The 16,720-nt window shown below is 39.3% G+C and overlaps 1 protein-coding gene across 1 annotated transcript in view; it reads right to left on the minus strand.

Annotated features, from left to right (window-relative positions):
* Nucleotides 1-16,720, minus strand: part of ush2a (Usher syndrome 2A (autosomal recessive, mild)) — a 258,301-nt gene that overhangs the window by 170,885 nt on the left and 70,696 nt on the right. The window contains exon 18 of the mRNA XM_029729287.1: nt 154-301. Coding sequence (XP_029585147.1) covers nt 154-301 — 148 coding nt within the window. The remainder of the gene's footprint in view (nt 1-153; nt 302-16,720) is intronic.

A 16,720-nucleotide genomic window follows, 5' to 3' on the forward strand; every position in this document is an offset into this window, starting at 1 on the left:
ATAGTGAAGGGTTTGACCATTGTAAAGGAACATCCGGCATAGCTCTTATCTGAAGGGCATTGTATATGGTTTTGCTGTATAGCTGTGTATGTTTAGTAGTAGAGTAGTTTATTGTATCTATGGTCAGCCGTAATGCATAGTAAGGGGTCTTACTGTCGTATAGGGCCGTCTGGCGTAGCCCTCATCTGTAGGTCGTAGTATAGGGGTCCAGGAGCGTTGGCACGGCCCGGAGGGAGCCAGGACAACTGCAGACTGGCAGGGGTGGCATCTAACCCACCTGGGGGCATTACACCATCTGGAGCTGGGGGAGAGATAGAGAGAGAGAGAGAGAGAACGAGAAAGAGAGAGATGAATGGACATTTTCACATCATCACCAATCCCCTTGGTCCTTAGACAGAGGATGACACTGTGTCATTCGTCCCTCTGGGCTCTCTGTAGGCCACCAGAACAGACAGCACAGCTTGTGCCCCAGATGATGACTTGTGACAACATCCTCCCTCTCTTCTCCTCTCTTCCTCCATAAGGCATTATCATTCAGAGAGTGGCAGGAGTCAGCGCTCCCTCTCTGATCTACAACAAAGACTGTTCACACAAAGAACCTTACAAAAAGAGAGAGAGAGAAAGAGAGATAAAAAAGAGAAAGCGAGAGGCAGTGCCCTGAAAAGAGAGATAGAGAGATGGAGCAGAGAGGAGAGGAATGGGAGAGACTCATTTCTAAAGAAGGGTCGGCCCACTCTCACCCCCCCAGACCAGATATACAAGCCCCTACTGACACACACACACACACACATTTATATCCTCATTAACATTGCCGTTGCATTGTGATCCTCTTCAGGCAACTGTTAAATTTTCCACTTATGAACATCGATCAGACGGTGAAACATCTTCAAGGTCTGGAGTGAAAACATCGTGATTTGTCTGCTTGGAGGTGCACTTGACTGAACACCAGTTCAAATCACACTGTTAGAGAGGCTATAGAACACACATCAACACCATTGTGTGTGCCTGTGTGTGTACTTGCATGCATGTGTGCTAGCATGCATATATGTGTGTGTGTGTGTGTGTGTGTGTGTGTGTGTGTGTGTGTGCGTGTGTGTGTGTGTGTGTGTGTGTGTGTGTGTGTGTGTGTGTGTGTGGAGACCGTAGAGATCATTGTTCAATCAACATCAACACACTCCTCTCACAGCCCTCCACTCATCACTGCACTACACTACAGGCCAGACCCAAACCACTGATTATTGATCCTTACATACCACACATACTGATAGGCCAATACATAATAAAACATACAGTAGGAAAAACAGACCTATTGGACATAATGAACATCAGAAGACTACACAATAATAGGTGAAAGAGAAATGATTTTGGAGATGGAATTTAGTGAGAGGACTTTTCAGTTATCATGTCTGTGTGAGAATGAAGTCATGTGTATGTGTGTACGTGTGCACGTCCGTGCATTTGTGTATGAGTGCGAGCGTGTACGCATGCGTCTGTCTATGTGTGTGTGTGTGTGTGTGCGTGCGTGTGTCTATTTGTGTGTGTGTGTGTGTGTGTGTGTGTGTGTGTGTGTGTGTGTGTGTGTGTGTGTGTGTGTGTGTGTGTGTGTGTGTGTGTGTGTGTGTGTGTGTGTGTGTGTGTGTGTGTGTTTATTAATGAAGTGATTTGGTGGCGAGGCGTTAGTCTAATGTGTTGATGGATGGGAGGGATGTGTGTCAATATGGCCACTGGAACAGAGGATTATGGGGAGAGGGAGAGACACCCTGGGGACTCATATGTCACTTAGGAAGACAGGAAACAGCACGGACCACAAAAAAAGAAAGGAGGGAGAGAAAAAACAACAACAACAACAAAAAACAAGACAAAGGAGATGACTTAACCCAATCCTCTGTTCCCTGGTGAAGGGGCGAGGGGGGTGGGGTGGAGTGTATGTGTGTGTGTGTGTTTGCATGCGTGTCACGGTCAAGCACATCACTCACGTCAGCACCCCGAAATTAGTTTCATACCCAATTTACATAATGCACAGCACTCCCATTACGGCAAAAACACAGAATGGAAAGACAAAAGAGATATAAGGACAAAGAAAATAATGAGTGTCTGCAGCATCTGAGCTGTAGTCTAAAGACTTGTTCTGTTGTAGTCTAAAGACTTGTTCTGTTGTAGTCTAAAGACTTGTTCTGTTGTAGTCTAAAGACTTGTTCTGTTGTAGTCTAAAGACTTGTTCTGTTGTAGTCTAAAGACTTGTTCTGTTGTAGTCTAAAGACTTGTTCTGTTGAGGCTAAATACTTGTTCTGTTGTAGTCTAAAGACTTGTTCTGTTGTAGTCTAAAGACTTGTTCTGTTGTTCTGTTGTAGTCTAAAGACTTGTTCTGTTGTAGTCTAAAGACTTGTTCTGTTGTAGTCTAAAGACTTGTTCTGTTGTTCTGTTGTAGTCTAAAGACTTGTTCTGTTGTTCTGTTGTAGTCTAAAGACTTGTTCTGTTGTAGTCTAAAGACTTGTTCTGTTGTAGTCTAAAGACTTGTTCTGTTGTAGTCTAAAGACTTGTTCTGTTGTAGTCTAAAGACTTGTTCTGTTGTAGTCTAAAGACTTGTTCTGTTGTAGTCTAAATACTTGTTCTGTTGTAGTCTAAAGACTTGTTCTGTTGTAGTCTAAAGACTTGTTCTGTTGTAGTCTAAAGACTTGTTCTGTTGTAGTCTAAAGACTTGTTCTGTTGTAGTCTAAAGACTTGTTCTGTTGTTCTGTTGTAGTCTAAAGACTTGTTCTGTTGTAGTCTAAAGACTTGTTCTGTTGTTCTGTTGTAGTCTAAAGACTTGTTCTGTTGTAGTCTAAAGACTTGTTCTGTTGTTCTGTTGTAGTCTAAAGACTTGTTCTGTTGTAGTCTAAAGACTTGTTCTGTTGTTCTGTTGTAGTCTAAAGACTTGTTCTGTTGTCGTCTAAAGACTTGTTCTGTTGTAGTCTAAAGACTTGTTCTGTTGTAGTCTAAAGACTTGTTCTGTTGTAGTCTAAAGACTTGTTCTGTTGTTCTGTTGTAGTCTAAAGACTTGTTCTGTTGTCGTCTAAAGACTTGTTCTGTTGTAGTCTAAAGACTTGTTCTGTTGTAGTCTAAAGACTTGTTCTGTTGTAGTCTAAAGACTTGTTCTGTTGTTCTGTTGTAGTCTAAAGACTTGTTCTGTTGTCGTCTAAAGACTTGTTCTGTTGTAGTCTAAAGACTTGTTCTGTTGTAGTCTAAAGACTTGTTCTGTTGTAGTCTAAAGACTTGTTCTGTTGTTCTGTTGTAGTCTAAAGACTTGTTCTGTTGTCGTCTAAAGACTTGTTCTGTTGTAGTCTAAAGACTTGTTCTGTTGTAGTCTAAAGACTTGTTCTGTTGTAGTCTAAAGACTTGTTCTGTTGTAGTCTAAAGACTTGTTCTGTTGTTCTGTTGTAGTCTAAAGACTTGTTCTGTTGTAGTCTAAAGACTTGTTCTGTTGAGGCTAAATACTTGTTCTGTTGTAGTCTAAAGACTTGTTCTGTTGTTCTGTTGTAGTCTAAAGACTTGTTCTGTTGTAGTCTAAAGACTTGTTCTGTTGTTCTGTTGTAGTCTAAAGACTTGTTCTGTTGTCGTCTAAAGACTTGTTCTGTTGTAGTCTAAAGACTTGTTCTGTTGTAGTCTAAAGACTTGTTCTGTTGTAGTCTAAAGACTTGTTCTGTTGTTCTGTTGTAGTCTAAAGACTTGTTCTGTTGTCGTCTAAAGACTTGTTCTGTTGTAGTCTAAAGACTTGTTCTGTTGTAGTCTAAAGACTTGTTCTGTTGTAGTCTAAAGACTTGTTCTGTTGTCTGTTGTAGTCTAAAGACTTGTTCTGTTGTAGTCTAAAGACTTGTTCTGTTGTTCTGTTGTAGTCTAAAGACTTGTTCTGTTGTAGTCTAAAGACTTGTTCTGTTGTTCTGTTGTAGTCTAAAGACTTGTTCTGTTGTCGTCTAAAGACTTGTTCTGTTGTAGTCTAAAGACTTGTTCTGTTGTAGTCTAAAGACTTGTTCTGTTGTAGTCTAAAGACTTGTTCTGTTGTTCTGTTGTAGTCTAAAGACTTGTTCTGTTGTCGTCTAAAGACTTGTTCTGTTGTAGTCTAAAGACTTGTTCTGTTGTAGTCTAAAGACTTGTTCTGTTGTAGTCTAAAGACTTGTTCTGTTGTTCTGTTGTAGTCTAAAGACTTGTTCTGTTGTCGTCTAAAGACTTGTTCTGTTGTAGTCTAAAGACTTGTTCTGTTGTAGTCTAAAGACTTGTTCTGTTGTAGTCTAAAGACTTGTTCTGTTGTTCTGTTGTAGTCTAAAGACTTGTTCTGTTGTAGTCTAAAGACTTGTTCTGTTGAGGCTAAATACTTGTTCTGTTGTAGTCTAAAGACTTGTTCTGTTGTTCTGTTGTAGTCTAAAGACTTGTTCTGTTGTAGTCTAAAGACTTGTTTTGTTGTAGTCTAAATACTTGTTCTGTTGAGGCTAAAGACTTGTTCTGTTGTTCTGTTGTAGTCTAAAGACTTGTTCTGTTGTAGTCTAAAGACTTGTTCTGTTGAGGCTAAAGACTTGTTCTGTTGTCATCTAAAGACTTGTTCTGTTGTAGTCTAAAGACTTGTTCTGTTGTAGTCTAAAGACTTGTTCTGTTGAGGCTAAAGACTTGTTCTGTTGTAGTCTAAAGACTTGTTCTGTTGTAGTCTAAAGACTTGTTCTGTTGTTCTGTTGTAGTCTAAAGACTTGTTCTGTTGTAGTCTAAAGACTTGTTCTGTTGAGGCTAAAGACTTGTTCTGTTGTAGTCTAAAGACTTGTTCTGTTGTAGTCTAAAGACTTGTTCTGTTGTTCTGTTGTAGTCTAAAAGACTTGTTCTGTTGTTCTGTTGTAGTCTAAAAGACTTGTTCTGTTGTAGTCTAAAATACTTGTTCTGTTGTTCTGTTGTAGTCTAAAAACTTGTTCTGTTGTTCTGTTGTAGTCTAAAGGCTTGTTCTGTTGTTCTGTTGTAGTCTAAAGGCTTGTTCTGTTTTTCTGTTGTCGTCTTTATCTGGACTGACTGATGTGTAATACCAAGACTGGTGACAGCAAATGCTTGGTTGGCATCATCCATCTCATCTATCATCACCTACCTACCTACAGTCTCATCTCATCTATCATCACCTACCTACCTACAGTCTCATCTCATCTATCATCACCTACCTACCTACAGTCTCATCTCATCTATCATCACCTACCTACCTACAGTCTCATCTCATCTATCATCACCTACCTACCTACAGTCTCATCTCATCTATCATCACCTACCTACCTACAGTCTCATCTCATCTATCATCACCTACCTACCTACAGTCTCATCTCTTCTATCATCACCTACCTACCTACGGTCTCATCTCATCTATCATCACCTACCTACCTACAGTCTCATCTATCATCACCTACCTACCTACAGTCTCATCTCATCTATCATCACCTACCTACCTACAGTCTCATCTCATCTATCATCACCTACCTACCTACAGTCTCATCTCATCTATCATCACCTACCTACCTACAGTCTTCTACATTCTCAGATCCTAGATCTGCGTCCGTATATCACCCCTATGTTGTGCACTATTAGAGGGAATAGGGTGCCAAACTAGTACACTACTTTTGGCCGGAGCTAGAAGACTAAAGAAGAAATAGGGTGCCAAAGAAGTGGACTACAGAGGTGAAAAGTATACTATTTCAAACACAAACCAATTAATGTGGGAAAGGAAGTGGACCAGCAGAGGGCTCATTAGGCATATTACCCATCTGCCCCTGCTCTGTCATTGTGGCCAAGCCCGTAACTGTGGTGATGGCTATGAGTAGTGTATGTGAGTACATTGAGCCTGGGCCCAGCACAACATCATAGCTGGTTTCTAGTCAGCCCAATCACTTATACTAGTCATAGCCAACACACTAACTGCTCTGTATGTGTAGGACAGCTATTGACAGAGTAACCCATGTGACTATAGTACTACACTGTGTCAGCCATCATTACTGACTTGGCTAAAATACCTAACAGGTCGTAGATGGAAATGATCATGTTTTCTCAATCAGCTCATATGGGCAAATAAAGGGATATACATTTTTACCCAGAGTGCAGTGGTAGTACTAGAGAAGTCTATGTACTGTACTAAGTCATGTCTGAATGGACCATAAAGTTCAGTTTGTGTCAGACATTTTTATGGTGATATCCTGGGTGTGTTTATGTGTGTTTTGAGTGTATTTGGAGGGCTGCTGCTTGGGTGTGTGAATGTCAGTGTCTCCATGCAAGTGTGTGTGCTTGTGAATGTGAGTGTGTGTGTGCACGCATAAATGTATGCACCCATGGATGTGTGTTTTCTGTGTATCCCAGACTGTAGTTTGTGTGTGTACATGAGTGTGTATCTAGTTGATAGAGCAGTTAATTCCAACCACTGTTTTCCCCTAAACACACACAGAGAGAGAAAAGGCATGCAGCTCTGTGCCTTTGTCTCCGCTTCACACTCAGGTATATCAGAGGTGTCACTAATCATTTTAAACTATGCACTTTTATGTTCCCCCTCCATCCGTAAGCTCTCAGCCTCTTCTGTTCTTTGATATAACAAGGACAGATTGAGACAAGGCTTCAGTTCGCCTAACAGAAGTATAAAGATCTGCCAAGGGGAGAGAGAGGAGGAGAGAATGAGAGAGAGGATAGAGAGGAGAGAGAGGGGGGAGAGAGAGAGGTGGAATGTGTGGTATTTAAAATGTATACTTCCTCATGCCTTTGTTTTGAACTTGAATTATTTTGCGGAGGAACATTCCAGACTCCTGCTATTGTTGTGGTGTGATTGCCGTGGCGCCGACGTGCAGGTGTGTGTGTGGTTATCTCGTTAGCATCTGATCAGCTCTGGCATTTATCAGTATGCACAATTAGATCCTATTCTACCAAATCAATTAGGGATAAACACACACGCAAACACTCACACACACAGAGACACACGCACCCATGCACGTGCACAAAAACAGATGCACACACGGTACAAGGGCCATATTTTAACAATCGAAGGTCACTAGAATTGTTGATATTCACAGAGGTCCTCTCCTGCTCTGCAGAACAGCCTCCTTTTAACTCACTGATCTCTGTCTCTCTCTCTGTGTGTGTGTGTGTGTGTGTGTGTGTGTGTGTGTGTGTGTGTGTGTGTGTGTGTGTGTGTGTGTGTGTGTGTGTGCAGAACGTTGGAAGGGGGCATGGGATTACCGCTCACACAGCCTGGCTGGGGGAAGACAAAAGGAGAGGAGAAGAAAAGGAGAGAACAGGGAAAAACGAGTGTGATCAAATTGGTATAATAAGACTTGTTTGAAGGAACATCACATGAGAGGAGATCATTGGTTCAGAAATACAGCAGAGAAAGAGAGAGAGAGACAGACCACCTATTCACCCTGCACACCCTAATTGACAAACAAACAAACAAAAACAAATGGCAAAGTCTTCTCATGCTTTGTTGATAAAAACAACAACTTAGGACTCAATTTGCCATGAGGGCCTGCTATACAAATATATGGACAGTTGTGATGGATGAAAAGCATTTGACATGCAACTTGAGCCCCACTCTCTTCAATGTATATTTGGCCTTCCCTGTGGCTCAGTTGGTAGAGCATGGTGTTTGCAATGCCAGGGTTGTGGGTTTGATTCCCAGTACAAAAACAAATAATAATAATAATAAATGCATGAAATGTATGCATTCACTACTGTAAGTCGCTCTGGGTAAGAGTGTCTGCTAAATGACTAAAATGTAAAAAAATATATATCAATGAATTGGCGAGGGCACTAGAACAGTCTGCAGCACCCGGCCTCACCCTACTAGAATCTGAAGTCATGATCTGATAATTCTGTCACCAACCAAGGAGGGCCTACAGCAGCACCTAGATCTTCTGCACAGATTCTGTCAGACCTGGGCCCTGACAGTAAATCTCAGTAAGACAAAAATAATGGTGTCCAGTTGCCAGGACTACAAATTCCATCTAGACACCGTTGCCCTAGAGCACACAAAAAACTATACATACCTCGGCCAAAACATCAGTGCCACAGGTAACTTCCACAAAGCTGTGAATGATCTGAGAGACAAGGCAAGAAGGGCCTGCTATGCCATCAAAAGGAACATAAAATTCAACATACCAATTAGGATCTGGCAAAAAAGACTTGAATTGCCCTTTATGGTTGTGAGGTCTGGGGTACGCTCACCAACCAAGAATTCACAAAATGGGACAAACACCAAATTGAGAATCTGCATGCAGAATTCTGCAAAAACATCCTCTGTGTAAAACACCAAATAATGCATGCAGATACTCGCTCATTATCAACATTTCAGAAAAGAGATGTTCAATTCTACAACCACCCAAAAGGAAGTGATTCCTAAACCTTTCATAACAAAGTCTTCACCTACAGAGAAATTCACCTGGAGAAGAGTCCCCCTAAGCAAGCTGGTCCTGGGGCTCTGTTCACAAACACAAACAGACCCCACAGAGCCCCAGGACAGCAACACAATTAGACCCAACCAAATCATGAGAAAAGATAATTACTTGACACATTGGAAAGAATATACAAAAACTATGTGTACATCGTTACAACACTGTAAATAGACATAATATGACATTTGAAATGTCATTATCCTTTTGGAACTTTTGTGAGTGTAATGTTTATTGTACTTTTTTTATTGTTTATTCACTTTTGTTTATTATCTATTTCACTTGCTTTGGCAATGTAAACATATGTTTCCCATGCCAATAAAGCCTTTAAAATGAATAGAATTGGATTGAGAGAGAGAGACAGAGAGAGTGAGAGTGAGAGAGAACACAGCTCTACTAGAAGTGCAACACAGCTCTACTAGACCTGGCCCATCACAACACAGCTCTACTAGACCAGGCCCATCACAACACAGCTCTACTAGACCTGGCCCATCACAACACAGCTCTACTAGACCTGGCCCATCATAACACACCTCTACTAGACCTGGCCCATCATAACACAGCTCTACTAGACCTGGCCCATCACAACACAGCTCTACTAGACCAGGCCCATCACAACACAGCTCTACTAGACCAGGCCCATCACAACACAGCTCTACTAGACCTGGCCCATCACAACACAGCTCTACTTGACCTGGCCCATCACAACACAGCTCTACTGGACCTGGCCCATCACAACACAGCTCTCACCACTACTCCAGGGTTGGACAGAACACTGTCCTTCAGAGAAGTACACCACATGGTGCAGTCCACACCATGTATCATTCAGATCATCAGCCTATATATGCTGAGGTAACCTCTGGCAAAAGACACCTAGAACAATCAGAGATTGGAGAGGTGCACCAACTACTGCATCTAATAGCAGACTACTGAGCTAGACAGACCCTTTAATTCACACACACACACACATACACACACACACACACACGGTTGCAGATTGCATTGTACTTATTTTTTGTGCAATCTTATTCCATTCTTATTCATTTGTTTACAACTATTCTTAATTTTATTGGCACCGGTATTATAGTAATGTATGTATGTATGTATGTATGTATGTATGTATGTATGTATGTATGTATGTATGTATGTATGTATGTATGTATGTATGTATGTATGTATGTATGTATGTATGTATATGTATTGTCATGACGTTGGCCTGTGGGTAAGGTTTATGACCCCCCCCATAAATACCTTTCTCCCTTCCCCTCTCTTACTGACCCTACTGAAGGACTGCTGTCCTGTTAAATATAGAGAGTCTGGGAACATCAAACAAATGGGGAAAGGAACCATATTTTGGTAATAAAACCAGTTGGAAATATGCTTGATAACGTAATGAGTATGGATGTCAGTTCATTGTTATCTGTGACATTATGACTGATGACAGGACGACATAAACTGTACCTGGGAAAGTATCCACCCTCTAGTTATCAGAGTCACATGGAATTGTTATGCAATTGAAATGTTTGATATTGAAATTGTTTGTTAGGAGATTAAATGTAATTTTAGCTTCCAAATGAGAGAATTGGGTTTTCATAAGGAAAGTGCCCTGCTTGATCAGTGGCCCACCCCTGTGAAGAGGAGGGGTTATAAACGATGAAACACATCCTTCCCCCCTCTCCACTATATAAGCCTTTGACGAAAAGATAACCAGGTGGTTCCAGTACGTGGGGTCTGCAGCCTCTACGTTAGAAGGACACACATGTCAAGAACAGAACTAAGCCAACCTTGGCGTGAGCTATGGTATGAACTGGTATGAACTTTGAGCTTATTCACTACAGAAGTGATACTTCCTAGCCGTTGAGTTAGCAGCTGCCGCTGTCGACGTGGGCTAGGAAAGGACGGACGACGGATCCAGTCTAACAAACAGACGAAGATACCACCACGTATCCAATTTACCACCAGAGACATTGTTCAGAGTACAGGAAGATCTGTTGGCCAACCCGGCCAGCATCTACGACCAATCTACCGAAGCGCAGCTCAGAGTAAATATTTATTGCATTTTCCTTTTCCAAATGGGAGGTAATTTAGAATGCATAAGATAATGTATTTACGATAGCATAGCTGCTGTTTGTGGTTCCTAAGTCTTCCCGCTCTTTCATTCAAGCCCAACCCCCTTTCCTTTGTGTAACCAGGTTCCGTCCACCGGGACGTTTTCTGTATGACATCATTGGTATTCTGTGTATTTGTAATTCTGTGTGATTAGTTAGGTATTTGGTAAATAAATAATTAAACCCAATTTTGTATTGCTGATTCAACTTGTTAGCCAGGGTTCGTTAAGATAACCAAGAATTTACAACTTTCATTATGAGACTGAAAATAAGATAAGGGTTAATATTGACTGCTATCGATGTAAAATATTACTAAGTATTTTAAGAGTTTATTCGGAAGATAACGGCTCTAAAAACGTTCTTCCGTGGTGCCCCGGCTTTCTAGTTAATTACATTTACATGATTAGCTTAATCAGGTAATATTAATTAGAGAAAGAATTTTATAGGTTAGCATGTCATATCACTTAATCCGGCATAGCCAAAGACACGACAGTATGTATGTATGTATGTATGTATGTATGTATGTATGTATGTATGTATGTATGTATGTATGTATGTATGTATGTATGTATGTATGTATGTATGTATGTATGTATGTATGTATGTATGTACTTATGTATCTATGTATCTATGTATCTATGTATGTATGTTTATATATTATTATTATTTTGTTTTTTTTCAATGTACTTTACTCAAACCAGTGAATATTACTTATTATAAATGAGATCATTAACTATCAGCTCTTGGAATATCCAGGGCCTATACTCTTTACATTTTGGTTCTAAAACAACAAATCCAGAATTGATTAAAAACATCAAGGGACACGACATCATAATCCTACTGGAAACATGGTGTCGTGGAGACATAGATACTCAGTGTCCCTCAGGCTATATAGAAAGTTTACTACCATCAATCAAACATAAAAATGTTAAACGGGGCCGAGACTCAGGTGGAATCCTCATTTGGCATAAGCAGGACTTAACACTGAATGAAATGAAAAAGGTACTAATCACATTTGGCTAAAACTTAACAAAGGTACAATCTATTGTGACAATGATGTATACATATGTGCAGCTTATGCTCCTCCTTCAGATTCATCATATTATAATGATCAGTTTTTTATGATGATCAGTTTTTCCATACAGAAATCATTACATTTCAGGCAGAGGGTAAAGTGCTTCTTTGTGGAGATTTCAATGCAAGAACAGGTTCTGAGCCTGACTACACTGATGTGGGAGGTAACCACCACATATATGGACACCCCTCCTTGTACAGTAGCCCTATTATAAATAATAGAAACAGTCCTGACCAAATACTGTACAAAATGGGAAGGAGTTAGTGCATCTCTGTCGAGCCTTAGGCCTGTACATGCTTAATGGTAGAATCAGAGGGGACTCTTTAGGTCAGTTAACTTACTGCTCAGCTCTTGGGACAAGTGTAGTTGATTATGCCATCACTGACATCGACCCCTCCTCCATTAGTGCATTCACTGTCAGACCACAGACACCATTGTCAGATCACAGTCAGATCAACATGTTTCTGAAGAAATTAACCGGCAATACTCATTAAAAAAAACAGCCCAATAAACTCTACAACATAAACCAATCGTACAGATGGGCGCCAAACAGTGCAGAGAGATTCATTGAAACGTTGAACTCAAATGAAATGATGAACTCTATACAGTTTTTCAATAACTCACAATACCAAAACAATAAAGATGGTGTCAATTCGGCTACTCAAAACATCAACTGCATATTCCAAAAAGCAGCATCGAAAGCAAATTTGAGAAAACCAAAGAAATGCAACATCAGAAACAAAAAACAAAATGTTTCTGATAAATGGTTTGATAATGAATGTAAAACAATTAGAAAACACCTAAGACAAATGTCAAACGAAAAACATAAGCAGCAAAACAACCCAGAGCTACGATATGAATACTTTGAAACTCTGAAACAGTATAAACAAACACTGAAACGCAAGAAATTGAATTATACCAACAAGGCACTTGATGAAATTGAAAACGCAATTGACCAAAATCAGTTCTGGGACATGTGGAACAATTTAAACACAACAAAGCCACAGGAATTATCCATACAAGATGTAGGAATTAGGAAAACTTATTTTGATAATCTATACAAAAACATTCCACAAAAAGACTTACAACAGAACCAATTAGAAATTAAAGAAAAATTGAACATCCTTGAATCAGTCATTAAAAACAACCAAAATCCATTAGATTACCCAATAACCCAACAAGAACTAAATGAAAAGCTCAAATCTATTAAATCAAAGAAGGCTTGTGGTCTAGACAACATCAGAAATGAAATGCTGAAAAACAGCACACCTGAGTTGCAAAATGCTGTGCTTAAATTGTTCGACATGGTTTTAACTTCTGGCTGCTTCCCTGATGTCTGGAACCAGGGGCTCATCTCCCCTATTGACAAAAGTGGAGACAAATCAGACCCCAATAATTACAGGGGAATTTGCATAAACAGTTTTCTGTAGCATTTTGAATTCAAGAATTCAAACCTTCAAGAAAAAAATGTAATAAGTAAATGTCAAATTGGCTTTCTCCCTAACCATCGCACTACTGACCATATATACACCTTACACACACTAATTAATAAACACGTCCACCAAAAAAAAGAGGGCAAAATCTTTGCTTGCTTTATTGCATTTGATTCTATTTCATTCTATTTGGGCTGTTCTACAAAATTCTCCAAAGTGGGCTTGGTGGTAAGGTGTATGACTTAATAAAATGTATGTACACAGAAAAAAATGTGCAATAAAAATCAAAAACCAAAGAACAGAATTATTTTCACAATGTCGAGGTGTGAGACAAGGCTGCAGTTTGAGTCCAAACCTTTTCAACATTTATATCAATGAATTAGCAGACATGTTGGACCATTCTCCAGCCCCAGGACTCACACTATTTGACACAGAGGTGAAATACCTGCTATATGCTGATGACTTGATACTTCTATCACCAACCAAAGAAGGTCTTCAACAGAACATTAATATTCTACAGCAATATTGCCATAATTGGGCCCTGGCAGTAAATTTCCAAAAAACAAAAATCATGATTTTCCAAAAGAAAACCAGATGTCAGAAACACAAATATAAATTTACCCTGAACAACACCATCATTGAACACACTAAAAATTACACCTACCTTGGTCTGACCATATCTGCATCGGGAAACTTTAATATGGCAGTGAATGCACTCAAAGAAAAAGCCCGCAGAGCATTGTATGCAATAAAAATGAAATTATTCAAAATCAACATCCCAATTACAATTTGGACCAAAATATTTGACAGTGTAATCCTACCAATAGCTCTTTACGGAAGTGAGGTTTGGGGGCCACTCAATAAACTGGACTTTAAAATGTGGGACAAACATCCAATTGAAGCCCTACATGCAGAATTCTGTCGGAAAATCCTACAAGTCCAGAGAAATACACCAACTAATGCATGTAGGGCAGAATTGGGCCACTTTCCAGTAATAATGAAAATACAGAAAAGATCATTAAAATTTTGGCTACATCTAAATTCAAGTCCAAATTCAAGTCTGCAATTTACAGCACTTCAAACCCAAGAGCTGAGCCCAGAAACAAGCCCTCTCAGTCAGCTGGTGTTGGACCTCACCAACCAAGCTGACACCAGCACTGCTTCAAAAGAAAAAATGCAAATAAACAAAATCATGAACCAATCAAAGGACTCATATTTACAACATTGGAAAAACAAAACAAAATCCCAAAGCCGACTAAATTGCTATCTGACCCTAATTAGAGAATATGAATTGGCTGATTATCTCTACTCTGTCAGAGATACGAAACAGAGACAGATCCTTACCAAGTACAGACTGAGTGACCACCTGGCTGATTATCTCTACTCTGTCAGAGATACGAAACAGAGACAGATCCTTACCAAGTACAGACTGAGTGACCACAGACTGGCAATAGAAACCAGCAGACATAAAAATATATGGCTACCCAAAGAGGAGCGTGTATGTGGTCACTGCACGACAGGGGAGGTAGAGACAGAGATGCACTTTCTCCTTTACTGTGATAAATATTTCTCACAAAGAGATTCATTATTCACAGAAATAACTACATTCATTCCAAATTTGAACTTATTAAACCCAGAAGAAAAACTAAAAATACTCATGGGCGAAGGAGCAATGGCTCCTCTTGCAGCCAAATATGTATTTGCCTGCCATAGCCTGAGGGACACTGAATAATAACATCTGCATAGTAAATAGTAACTTACTTATTATTACTATTATTGTTATTACTATTATTATTGTTGTTTATCATTCCAAATAGTAGTGGTATGGGTGGTAATGGTAATGATAGCAGTTTAGTGATGGTGGTGGTAGTAGAAGTGGTATGGGTGGTAATGGTAATGATAGCAGTTTAGTGATGGTGGTGGTAGTAGTAGTGGTATGGGTAGTAATGGTAATGATAGCAGTTTAGTGATGGTGGTGGTAGTAGTAGTGGTATCGGTAGTAATGGTAATGATAGCAGTTTAGTGATGGTGGTGGTAGTAGAAGTAGTAATGACGATAGTAGTTGTTGTACTGATGTAATGGTGAAGATGACAGTTATTTAGTTATAAGTTAGTTATAGTTTCATTTTCCATATTTAGATTTTTATATTTATTACATTCTACTATTTTACTATTATTTTACTACTATTTTATTGTTATTAGTTTTATATTTAATTTTGTATTATAATTTACTGCCATTTTATATTATTATTTGTTATTGTTTATAATTGTATTACAATGTATATTGTATACATTGTTGTTTTGGCAATATTGACACAATGTTTTTCATGCCAATAAAGCAGCTTGAATTTGAATCTGAATTTGAGAGAGAGAGGGGAGAAAGAGAGAGAGAGAGCAGAGAGAGAGAGCGTGGGGGAGAGAGAGAGAGCGTGGGGAGAGAGAGAGAACGTGAGGGAGAGAGAGAGAGAGAAAGAGGGAGGGAGGGAGGGGTGTCAGATGAAAGGCCTGAGTGTCTATAGATCAGAATATTAACACATGTACTGAGTGTCTATAGATCAGAATATTAACACATGTACTGAGTGTCTATAGATCAGAATATTAACACATGTACTGAGTGTCTATAGATCAGAATATTAACACATGTACTGTGTCTATAGATCAGGATATTAACACATGTACTGAGTGTCTATAGATCAGGATATTAACACATGTACTGAGTGTTTATAGATCAGGATATTAACACATGTACTGAGTGTTTATAGATCAGAATATTAACACATGTACTGAGTGTTTATAGATCAGAATATTAACACATGTACTGAGTGTCTATAGATCAGAATATTAACACATGTACTGAGTGTTTATAGATCAGGACATTAACACATGTACTGAGTGTCTATAGATCAGAATATTAACACATGTACTGTGTCTATAGATCAGGATATTAACACATGTACTGAGTGTCTATAGATCAGGATATTAACACATGTACTGAGTGTTTATAGATCAGGATATTAACACATGTACTGAGTGTTTATAGATCAGAATATTAACACATGTACTGAGTGTTTATAGATCAGAATATTAACACATGTACTGAGTGTCTATAGATCAGAATATTAACACATGTACTGAGTGTTTATAGATCAGAATATTAACACATGTACTGAGTGTCTATTGATCAGGATATTAACACATGTACTGAGTGTTTATAGATCAGAATATTAACACATGTACTGAGTGTCTATAGATCAGAATATTAACACATGTACTGAGTGTCTATAGATCAGGACATTACTGGACATACATTACATTGTTAACACTCACACCAACCAGCTATGTGTGTGTGTGTGTGTGTGTGTCTAAGATCGTTTATTGATCGATCACCCACTCATCCTCCCTGATTCCTATTCCAGAGAGAAAAGCAAGACAAAAACAGGGGAAGAGAGGAAGAAACAAAGACAGGTAAAGAATACTACCACCATGGTTTATTTCCCCTAACCCTTATATATACACACACACACACACACACACACACACACATTTGAATAAATGTAAGTAAAGAAAATGTTAAGTAAGAAGAATGGTGCAGCAGCTATTTAACCGCTGGCTATTTAACCGCTGGCTATTTAACCGCTGGCTATTTAACCGCTGGCTATTTAACCGCTGGCTATTTAACCGC

The sequence above is a fragment of the Salmo trutta genome, chromosome 33 (genome assembly GCF_901001165.1).
Source record: "Salmo trutta chromosome 33, fSalTru1.1, whole genome shotgun sequence".
Lineage (NCBI taxonomy): Eukaryota > Metazoa > Chordata > Actinopteri > Salmoniformes > Salmonidae > Salmo > Salmo trutta.